General features: G+C 39.0%; 1 protein-coding gene across 4 annotated transcripts in view; it reads right to left on the bottom strand.

Annotated features, from left to right (window-relative positions):
- The window catches only part of SGCG (sarcoglycan gamma), a 162662-nt gene that overhangs the window by 42525 nt on the left and 107655 nt on the right, over positions 1–12482 (bottom strand). For all 4 annotated transcript variants that reach the window (XM_069808152.1, XM_069808151.1, XM_069808153.1 and 1 more), the window contains one exon: positions 8928–9015. In XM_069808152.1, the coding sequence (XP_069664253.1) occupies positions 8928–9015 (88 nt within the window). The remainder of the gene's footprint in view (positions 1–8927; positions 9016–12482) is intronic.

Genomic DNA, 12482 nt, shown 5'->3' on the forward strand with positions numbered 1-12482 from the left:
ATTAAAAATGTAATACTCCTACAGATTCAGTTCTAGTTCTATGAGTAATACAATACTAATAAATGCAAAGCCATTACTTTCAGAAGCATAAAATTAGTCAGATTTTCATATGGAATGGTATGGAAGTACTTGCTGGTCTTTTATTAGAACAAGTGTGTTATTACAGAGAATATGCAGCACATTGCATATATACATTTTATGTCCATATCACACATCTCTCATCACCTTTAAAACCATCTCTAATACATTAATAGAACACTTGCTGCTCCTGTTTCCTCTTTTTCTCTCAGTTCTCCTTTTACGCAATGGATGCAACAATTATGCCCTCTCACATCAAAGTAAGGATGCCTTACTGTCAGCACTTCTTATACTTTGTTGTTGTCTATGGTTGAACACAAGTCTAGGGATCTTTAAAAAATTGGTTCTGAATGATCAGACATGATCAGATGCAGACACTGATCATGTAGACTCTGGTAACCCAACCTAGGGTTAGGTATTTAGGTGGTAGTACTTTCCCCTCTCAGAGTGATTTAGCTAACTAAAAGTCTTTATCCATCTTTTATAAAATACTCCATTTAAATATAACAAAAATAAACCCATGAAATATTTCACTGTAAAGTGGATTATTGCATGTAGAAACCATGGCAGGAATAGGAGATCATGTTTCTCACACAGTGACTTGACAAAAAGGCTATGGTGTCACCTTTTCTCTCAGGCCTAATGAATCCAGAATTTGTTGCATAAAGCATAAATTCAGCAGGAAAAGGTGAAACGCACAGTCCTCAGACAGGTAAGGTGAAAAGTACTAAAGGAGATGAGGTATGATAATTTGAAACCCCATATGCAGAGAAGACAGCTGATCTGAGTTTCTCATCCCTAAGCGAATACTTTAACCACTCTATTTTCTGTATAATGGATAATTCTTCTTCCTCCAATTATTTTTAAATTATTTTTAAAGAAAGCCATGAGTGTATTTTCATAAGGTCAACTCCAGCACTGTGTTTCAGGAATATTTTATGCATGCCTACTGGATCTGGGCAGACGACAATGTGAGAGGACCAGTTAAACAGATGGGGCATGACACTGTTGCCAACATAGCCGTCTGGTGCCATTATATGTACTTTGGTGTTCTCCGCCTAGCCTTCAGCTTATTTTAGATGTCCTACAGTATCTAAGACTTCTACATCTGACTAGAAAGTCTGACATGGGGTCTGTAAGCAACCTGAGCCCTTCCGGAGCGTCAGCTGAAGACTGGGCAAGACAGAATCACAGAAAAATGCAAGTCGTAGGTCACCTAGTCCTGCCTCCTACTCACAGCAGGGTCAGCTTGGTCAGAAGTTAGATGAAGGTGCTCAGAGTCTTGTCCAGTGGAAATTTAATACCTCTGAGGAAGGGGATTCAATAGCCTCCCTGGGCAACCTGTTCCCATGGTTAACCATTCTAACGGTGATATTTTCCCCCCGCTTCTATCCAGTTGCATTTTGCCTCACTGCAACCTATGGCCGTTGCCTCTTGCCCTTTTGCTGTGCACCTCTGAGTAGAGTCTGGCTTCATCTTGTCTCTAGCCCTTCTTGTAGCAGGCAGAACTTAGCAGCCCCCCTTTAAGCCTTCTTTTCTGCAGGTCAAACAAACACAACTTCTTCAGCCTCTTATACTTCATTGTGCTTCCACTCCCTGACCATCTGAATGGCTCCCTGTGTGAGTGTCTGCAGTTTGCTCACAGGTCTGTCCCACTGGAGAGGGTTTAACGCAGTATTCTGGGTGCAGCCTCCCAGGAGCAGAACGATGCAGCCCCGTGTCCTATTAGACCTCTTTGCCAGAAGGGTACGCTGCAGACACAGCTTCAAGTAGTCCACCAGGATTGGAGGGGGGTGTGTGTGTGGGTGTGCATCTTCTTCTGCAGACCTGATGCAAAGATAGTGATCTAGCTCCTTTTTTGGCCACTAACTGCCATGGGGAGTCTTGTTAGCTTTAAGATGAAAGTACTGCTACACTTGAAATGACTAGGATTTAAAACGTATGTAATTGTCCAAATTCTATAATAGATTATATAGTCACAATAAATAGTGACTATAATAGTCACAATAAATTTCAGCTATTTTAAGCTAACCTTTACAAATTCATCTAGCATTAACCAGTGCCGATAATTCAATCTTATTACTTTAAAGGAAGGAAGTGCAGGGAGTGTCCTCACCTTTAGCAATAACTATTATCTTCAAATTATCATCCAATGACTTATGTTAATGATTACTATACCATATGAACCAAAATATGTTTGGGATTGCAAATTTACTGAAGACCGTGAAAGCCAAGAAGGTTACAAAATATTTAATAATTCCTCTTTTTTTCACTGATTTTGAATTCCTTCCTCCCATTGAAATAAAGAGAGAATGGGGCTACTCAGATGAGTAATTGCTCTCTGATGAGAGACAGGTATCTACTATCTAGTTCTTTTTCCAAATAAAAAAATGATTTCCCAAACATTAGCCTTTTTTTCAGAGCTAAGCTCTGTAAACTTATATGCATATTGCTTTTCTCTTCTTCTACACACAGTTAGAAGAGAAGTAACAGCATAGGATTCAAATCGTCTTGGCCAGGTTAAATTTCCCCTTAACTATGATGCTGGCATGTTTAAGCAAGTTGGCAATGCACATAACTACCTGATTAACTTCTGGAGGATGTTTAAAGTCTGGCTTAATTCAGCATTGCTGATCCTGAACATTATCACCTATTTCTTCATAAAGATTATCATATCTGCAGACAGGGTGTGTAAATCTTGCTATAGTAAGCACGTTACTATACATAGTACATACACATCAATGGTATTTTTTTTCAGAAGAGGATACTTTTAATTTTAGTCTAAATATTAAACTGTAGCTGTAATGACTAACTTTTTTCATAAATAAGTTTTCATGGCGACTTGCTTAGCTAGCTTTAATTTAAATGTGTATCAATTACTGCTTACCTTTTTTCTGCTATTTGTTTTAATTCTTTTCAACATTATATCCATTTAAATACACAATGGTCTCACAAAAGACTAATAGCATATGCATTTAATATAGAACAGAAACACATCTGCCATGGATTAAAACAGGAAACTAGAAAAGAAGAATGCTTAAAAAGACTGTAGGATGTTTTAGCAGCCACCTGTTACTCTCTAAATTTTGCCTGACCTGAGTCAACTAAATTTTACTTTTAAATAAAACTAGCGTGTATGTCTTGATACAGTCAGATTCATTGGTAGCTGAAATTTTTATACTCTGGAAGTAAAAATCACTACTTTAATCCCCTTGGAACAAATATGGTAAATTCTTGATCATAGGAAGACTTAATCACCTCAAAAATACTTCAGTGAAGTTTCCAATTTATCCTTCTATTAATTACTGCTATGTTTTATCTTTCCTTCTTATAACCCAGCTGGACAGCAATTAAAGTTGTGCAAATAATCATCCTCCTGCAGTACAAAGATCTTCAAGAAACATGTTCTGGCTTTTATCTTACAGATAAGAAAGAACTTATTTGGACAAAAATGGAGTTTTTAATGAAAGCCTTCTGGGAAAAATAAAGAAGGAAAAGCTAAATGATTTTAGAATGTCATTAATTAAGTCAAGTTTATGAAACTGGCTTCAGGGTTTTCCCTGTAAAAACATCATCAGACTCTTCTTACATACATCATGCTTCATTAACACTGTTTTCTTCCTATTATGTCTCTGATGAAAATATAAGATCACTTGAAAATGAAATATCAAAATGCTGATAAGAAAACCAGAAATGATTTGAAACATTGTAACAGCTGTTCAGATTAATGTGATGGACACAAAAATAGTCTCCAGGCAGAATTTTGACTGTCATTCTGTTTTCAGACTGCATAAACCATTTTGACTTTTACCATATTCCCATGCTTTCTGAGTGGTGCTGATTTCATGTTTTGAAGTGCAGAACAGCTTCATAATACAGCTATCTAAATAAATTCCTTCTAGCTTTAAGTACTTTAAAATGAACCCCTGACCTGAAGCTACTGATGTTACTGTTCCTTGGTGTAAATGATTGAACCAGGAGGAGGACCAGCAGTCCACTGTACTGGAATCTGTTCTCACAGTCCTTGCATGAAACATACTGCTCTTCATCCACTTTCTATAATATCTGGCAGTGGAACACCACTGCACAATCTGACTGTATTGCGTTCATGTGCTGGTAGGCTGTATATGTAAACGTATGTTTACTTAGGTGAAGCATCATTTACTGTTTGATACCAACGTTGCTTTTAAGTATTTGATAATTAACTATATAGTCTGTATGTTTCTTTTATATAAATTATATATGTGTTATCATTCATTATTGAATTCGATAATTTTTTACACTAATTTGCTTTATTATGGCTCGATAAAAATCAAAGGTGCTACATTTCTTTTTTATTCTAGGAATGAATAAGGCTTTGAATTGGAAGAAAAGGAATCTTGGAGATGATGGATAGCAGCTTTCTTCAACGGCTTTCTTGGATTATCAAAGAAAGTTCTAGATATTTCAGTTTTGAAGGTTGATGAGCAAGCTGAGATAATGACATCTGAATCTTATACATGATTTTAAGACAGGAGCTATTCTAATGAAAATAGTTACCATCTGTTCTGTAGACATCCTTGCCTTGCCTACAAGCACCTCTCCCCACAGCTTTATTAATTCCCTCTAACTTTCAATCCTGTACCTTCCCACACCTGTGCCTTGCTTAGATTCCTTCCTTGCTGTCCATTGGCCCACATCCTTTTTTTAAGTCCCATTTCTCCAGAAATATTTCCAAAGCAATCACATCCCCATAATCCCTTAACTAAATGTACCATTTCTTTTTTTGCTTTAATTTTTTTTTAATTATTTATTTGGTTTTAATATGAGCTTCTTTGGTTGTATATGAGTTTTAAATGATTTTAAAGAGTAACTCAAACAAAATGGGTATCTTTGTCATCCAGAGGAATACTGAAGTCAAAAAAGAGTAAAGCACAGAATTTATCTGTTTTTTTTAGTTATGATCCCTATTATTTTGAAAGTATTCTTTTCCTGGCAAGCAGTTAAAGGTATTTGCATTCAGTGAGGCTTCTGAAAGCAGTGTAATTATAGAACACGGTCCAAAACATAAGAAGATCTATAGCATTTTTTTTAAACAGCTACAATGTCCAGATAACTCCTGCAAGAGGAATGTCATGCAGGTGAACTGAAGAGCATGTAGAAACTTTAAAACAAGAGTGTTCATGGTGGAAGTGCTCACATTTTATGTCATTTTAGTATATCTGTGATTCATGAGGGAAACCTTTTTCATTCGTGCATAATATGTGCCTGTTATCCTCATGTGAGGAACTTCACAGAAAATCCTCAAGTAAAGATATGTTTCACATCTCTCTTGTGAATTACTTCTATGGAAGACTGGGTATTTAAATCACTCTTAGTAACTTATTAAAATATTTTAACAGCTCATTTGAATCCAATCTTCTACAAGTTAAAAGGTATTTTTGTTATGATCTTATGAATGATACTATATTATATTGTCATCTTTGGAACAATCTGAAACTTATCTATACAGCTCCTTCACAATGGCCACTACTCATATTTATTAATAGTGTATTAAGACATAATTCCAGCATGCTGGCAACTGTGGAAGGCATTAATTCTGTAGCAAAGGCATATGAAGTAAATCAGCCACACACCTATTTTTCACAGTTCTTATAAGGGAACATCATTTTATATGCATGCTTTTTATGACTGGCTACGGACAATGGCTAAAAATATCAAGCCATGTAAAGATGACAATTTACTTTAACAGACTGTCACTTACCCCAGTCACTGTTGTTTGATGGTATCTTTAGGTATGAACAGAATTCTTTACAGTATTAACTTTTTACTTCTCTTTCAACACTTTTCTATCAGTCTAAAATTAGTATGATTTAATATTAGTAATATTTCATGTTAGCATTTACAATGGTACCAACTACACCAGACAGCACATAAGACCAATTATTAATGAATTCAATAAATAGAATTGCCAGTCAAAAAGAGATTACTTAAACATATAACGTTTCAAATAATATGCAAATGCACTTCAGCACTTCCTTTTGGTGTAGTTTTGATTTTCCCAGGTTCAAATCATTATTTCATCTTCTCACCTAAGTATTTCTTGTAGAGCAAGCCAGAGTGCTGTCAGAACTTCCCTGCTTCAGTGTTGAATTTGAATTGCCTTTATGCACTGAACTCTTTTAAAAGATTTGAGATGCAGGTCTTCCAGTCTACACTCTGCTCCTTCCTACTGGTTTCCTCATATACTGCATAAGCCAGATACAGCCTCTCTGCACAGCCAGAGAACTTTTCATCTGGACAACACTAAGTATTTATTTGGCTTTCCCTTAGGAAAAGGTTAAAGAGGCTTGAGATCATAAGGTACAAAAACACTAAACTGCACATTAAGGGAGTAAAGCCAGAAAAGCCAAGTGATGAAAAGCAGAGAAACTACTAATAAGAAAGGAAAATACTAAATAGAGGTGGTACTTGCTATAAATGAGTCACTACTGATGAGACAGTTCTCATCCAGCAGAACTCTCCCCCCTAAACACCACAGTCCATATTCTACAACATGGGTTTGTATTGACCCTTCTCTGTCTATCGGGTCTTCAGTTTACAAGTCTTCTTCAGTCTAGATGTCTCTAGCCCTACTGAGCAGGTATTTTTAACTTTCTATTTATTTAAGGCAGCAGATTCCATCTCATTTTCTGTAATGCTCTTTGTTAACTCTCTCAGAAGAAGACTAAGTGGTGACTGGGAAGGGGGAAAAAAGAAAAGAAAAGATAGTCTGAGATGTGTTGTTATTTTTGTCAGGCTTCCTTTTCCTAAGGTAAGATCTATACCCATTGGCTGGCACAACAACTGAAATATCTTTCCTTTCAGTAAAATATACCCTTTACACTGCTTCCAGCACTGAAGCTCTCTTTGTTAACAGGAAAGATACACTATGGGTGAATATCTCAGACTGCTCATTTATGGACCTCAGTTACATTACAGGTGCCAAAGTCCAAACGAGCAATTCACTTATATCACTCGTCAGTGGTGACATTTTTTCCCCAACAAAATTTCTTAATTGTTCATGCAGAAACATTGTCTGAGAAGCAATGCACCTTCCACCTGCCAAAGGTATGGGATGTTTCCAGCTTGAAATATGGAGGTGTCTTATTTCCATAGGGACACAGTCCCCTAAGTGCATCATGAGTATATTAAAATATGACGAAAGAATTGAGTTCAACAGAAATCAGAGCAGCTTTTTTCACTTTCATGCAAAAGCACCTATTAATGATGGGATCACTCACCTGACAAGTCTCTAAACTCAATACAGGACCAAATATTCATGAACATCTTTATAGCTCACCTTTTCTATTAGCAGTTCTAGGTCATGCAGGCTGGACACAGCCTGCCAAACAATTCATCAAGCCTTTGAGCTACTGCCTGACATGATTTTACCTCAGTTTCTCAGACTTTGGCAGAGATCAGGTTGGACGAATTAGTGTGGTGGTCAATGATCTGCTCTGCGGTCTGCCCTTCCCAAAGGACCTCCTGACTTCTTCTCCTCAGGCAGGATGGGGACATGACCACAGTGCAGATACACATCTGGTCCCATGATGGGCATCCACAAACAGTACAGAGCAGACAGAATCAACAGCATATGTGCCACGTCACAGAAGTTTTGACCATGTGATGTGTTCGGGTTTGGTCATGTGGTCACTGTATAGTTAATTACTGCAAGCTAGTTTAACAACTTTACTAATAACACAAAAGTGTACATTTCCTACCCTTAATTATTATCAAAATGAGATATGAATGCTACTATCATGTTTTGATAAATATTTAGGGACATTTTCTTAAAAGGAATAATTCAGTTCTTTATGAATAGCTTGAATTAAAAAAAAAGAGATTTGAACACATTTAAAGGCCAAATTCTGATTAATTGTATAATTATACATTTTTAAGGGGAATAGTAGGCTCCTTTATAAATATTAAATTATATTTTTTATTTGAAGCATGTTTGAAAATAGTGAAGCTTGCATTGATATGGTAGTTCTTCAAACAAGAATTTTCACAGAAGTTACACAGTCTCATCAGCATGGAAAAGTTGCTCATCAGTGCTCATCTAGGTACAAATCTAGTAAACTACTTAAGCATATCAGGTTAGTCTTACAGTTAAATAAGTAGGAATTTATGCATTGGTGCATGAGGATCTTAGAAGAAACAAGTTAATAAATTGCTATATTTTTCTCCAAAGTCAAATAAAGATTGAAAAATATTAACAAAACTAAGAAAAATTCTGTTGTACCTGACACATATCGTTACCATTCTTGCCTTAAAAGTATGATTTAAAGGGTAAGGTCTGCTTATTCTTGCTGCCAAGATCTGTCACCTACATCTGTCTAGATCTGTTGATTTCACTCAGCAAACCAATGTATCTTACTGCTACCAAATATAGTAAAACATGTACATTTCTGAGTTGCGAACTGGCATTTTTTTTAGGACATCTGCTTAAATGTATTAGTCTCTGGAATACTAGGAAATTAAGAGAGACATACAGACCTCTCTAGCCATGTTCTTCTGTTGCACTTTCTTAGAAAATGATTTGCAACTATGAACAGATATTTACACAAGAAAAAGAGTAACTTCTGCAGTGACCTTTCTTGCATAACTCTGCAATAAAGAAGTGCTTCAAATATTTACAGAATTAATGCTTAACTGAGAAATTGAAAATATACTGTTGGTACATATTGAGTGGCAGCTGTACTATTCAAATATGGCCATAACAGTAAAAAATAATCAGGTGATTAGTGCTTTATATCCTCGAAGATCCTTGCAAATATTCATTACAATGTTTCCAAAACAGTGAATAAGGAAAAATCACTTAGACTTACCCACATTTAATCTGCCTGTGACTTCCCCATTTGAATTGCGAGCATTCACAGTCACATTGTGAGTAGACTGGAGAAGCAGTGATGAGTCCTGAAGTATGGAAAAAAAAAAGTAGATTCAGCAGAATAATTAGAATTGTTAACAGTTTTCAAAATTTAGTCTAGTGTTTATATTAACTCAGTCACTGAAAGACTTTTGCAGCTACAAACCCATCCACAGATGTCATCGAATAATCTGGGCAGATATTTTTGATTACTTCAACTATATCAGATTTAAAATAAGAAAAAAGTTATAGAGAATACTTCAGGTGAACAAACTCTGTGTTACTGGCCCAATGAATGAGGTTGCTAACTTTTTGTCTTTCAGAAAAAAATGCTAAAGTACTAGGTTGACTACATGTCAACACATAATTGAGACTCCTAGAAGATAGCCATTTAATTGAAGTGTGAGTACCCCACTTTGCCAATTTATACTGTCATATTAACTTGGTGAGAAACATGCATGTGTGTCGTGGTTTAACCCCAGCCAGCAACTAAGCACCACGCAGCCGCTCACTCACTACCCCCCCCCCACCCAGTGGGATGGGGGAGAAAATCGGGAAAAGAAGTAAAACCCATGGGTTGAGATAAGAACGGTTTAATAGAACAGAAGAAACTAATAATGATAATGATAACACTAATAAAATGACAACAGCAATAATAAAAGGATTGGAATGTACAAATGATGCGCAGTGCAATTGCTCACCACCCTCTGATCGATGTCCAGTTAGTTCCCTGAGTGGCGATCCCCCCCGCCCCCCACTCCCCCCAGTTTACATACTGGGCATGACATCACATGGTATGGAATACCCCGTTGGCCACTTTGGGTCAGGTGCCCTGGCTGTGTCCTGTGCCAACTTCTTGTGCCCCTCCAGCCTTCTCGCTGGCTGGGCATGAGAAGCTGAAAAATCCTTGACTATAGTCTAAACACTACTGAGCAACAACTGAAAACATCAGTGTTATCAACATTCTTCGCATACTGAACTCAAAACATAGCACTGTACCAGCTACTGGGAAGACAGTTAACTCTATCCCAGCTGAAACCAGGACAATGTGCCTTCTGCTTCCTCAATGGTCCATGCAGCCTGTATGCTTTGGCTTGATTTTGGCACCTGGCACTGACTCTCCCGGCAAGAAAACTCAGACAGTGGGTGATGGAGAAAGTGGGTGGTTGACTAGCTCAGAGCTGACTTCAACAGATGACAGTACAGGTAAGAGTGTCAGTCTAAATTAAATTGTTTCCCTGTCTGCCACTCAGAAGGATGACAAAAGTGTATCAGCAGACTGAACAGCATCACATCTCTGCACCATGATTTGAGCCTAATACACCCTGTGCTGTTCCATGTCTGGTGTCCCAATACAGAAAATCACAATTGAAGGTCACAAAGCGATGGCGCTCATATTTGACTTAGCTCTCCTCACAGGTTGCATCGCAGCTGGGACATCTGCAGAGCAATCAGAGCCTCATGCCTACCCATCATTCTGTGCTACCTATGGAAGCCAGGGCATGCCAAGCAGGTGTGATTGGTATCTTCATTCATCCCCACCACACCTCACCACAATCCAGACTAGCTACAGTAGGCAATTCAAAATTTCATGTCATTCTTAAGACTGCAGCCAGCGTGGAACTACTTCACCAAAACATCTCCTTGTGTTAACTCACGGCTTGCTGTTGTGCTTGTTGAACTCCTCCCAGGTGATGTACTGTTGAGGATTTCTTGGCTGGGCGAAGGCATGTGAGCAATCCAGCCGTTATGTGGGAATGAAGCATAAGTTTACAAAATACTGGAGCAGACAAGGATGCTGTGTCATTGTACGCTGGAAAAAAGGAAGATAAGAAGAGCCTGACAAACAACACCTGGATGCTGAAGAATGAGATAAGTAACTGTTGGATGCCTCGTGAAGAAGCTTGCACAGCCAATAGAGAATAAGATAGTGTCACGTGAAACGGGGTATTGTACCAATTAGAGCATTGTATAAGGCACGTGGACAAGTCAGTCTTGTATAAATGTCAAGATGTCTGAACAGTAAACGAGCAAGATGTTAACTCATATTGAGTGTGATTCTTGACTACGGCCGTTCTTCCCGACATTTGGTGCCCGAACAGGGACCCTCAAATCTCTTATAACTGGGCTGAGAACAGACGGAGGGCTTCTCAAATCTGCTCACAAGACTCGGTGGAGCAGATGGAGACAGGAGGGCAGAGCAGGAGGCATCTGCGAGAATTTGGGCAGAGAGCTGGATTCCAAACTGCGTGCACCGGTTTGGACCTGCACCGGTAAGACCGCTTTTATTTACTATGGATCGTGAAGCGGCACTCACACCGTTAATTCTCGCAAAGCAAGAGGCCAGTGTGAGTACACGGAAGCTCCAAGAGCTCTGTCATTGGGGAAAAGAGAGAGGATGTATTAAGACTCCTGAGACTGTGTTCAGTGCCACAGAGTGGCGTGAACTGGGAGATAAGTTGTGGGGACGTGAAGGCTCAGAAAATCTCTGCTACGTGGAGATTGGTGCTGGAAACATTGAAAGCCCTTAAGGCAGAAAAGGAGGTGGCTGCCGCTGCAAAAATTTCAATTGAAGATACCCCGGAAAGAAAGAAAAGCGTGTGTGGCGAGGTGGTAAATAATTTGGACAGTGATGAGGAGTTAAACACCGAGGGAGATGTCATTAATGGAGGCAGAAATTGTAAGTTTACGTGATAAAAGGCAGCATGGGTATCGCAGCATCTGCGAAGGAAAAGGCAGCCGTAAAGACATTTATGAGATTGGTTGAAAAAACAGAGACAGATATTAAAAAGGACTCACCCGTAAAGGAGGTGAGCAGTTGGGGGAGGACATTGGGGTCTACGCTTTCCAAAGAAGAAGAAGCAGTAGTTAAGCTCCTCCAACATATACTCTCAGAGAGAGGCCAAAAAAAAACCCCAAAAAACCAAACTTGTTTAAAGCGGCTTCTACAATGGAGCAAGGACAGAAACCTTTTAATTAGTGTGGGTACAGCTTTCGAGCTTAGTACCTGAGAAGCTATCGGAACCTCCCTATGGGATGAAATTAGTGACGGGTCTAAAGAAGTTAAAGGTCTTGCAACTTTATGGAAATTGATTAAGACAACTCTGCAAGAAATGAAAGCAGATCGTAAAGCTGCTGTGTCTGCTTTTCCTTATGGTCAGAAGAACCAGAAGTGAGGGGGAGATATTCATCCTCCTGAAAGGGTGAGCCGAGAAGGCAAGAGAAGGAAGATTTTGGCTGTATGCCAGCCCCCCCGCCCCGTACCCCCGTCCCGCCGCGGCGTATGTCAGCTGGCTGTGGAGCGGCAGCTGCCGCCGGCCCCTGGGCAGCACCGTCTGCACCCCCGCCACCGCCCTTTAATCCATCCCGCCTCTCGGAACCAGAGACGGTGAAACCGACTGCGCCCGTGATAGACGCGGAGTCGCCTGCAGTAGCCGCTGCAGAAGAAAGGCAGAGGCATTGGAGGGGAGTAATAAAAAATGCCCTTGTGGAAGGGACTATGATCCAAGCATTC

The sequence above is a fragment of the Haliaeetus albicilla genome, chromosome 20 (genome assembly GCF_947461875.1).
Source record: "Haliaeetus albicilla chromosome 20, bHalAlb1.1, whole genome shotgun sequence".
Classification (NCBI taxonomy): domain Eukaryota; kingdom Metazoa; phylum Chordata; class Aves; order Accipitriformes; family Accipitridae; genus Haliaeetus; species Haliaeetus albicilla.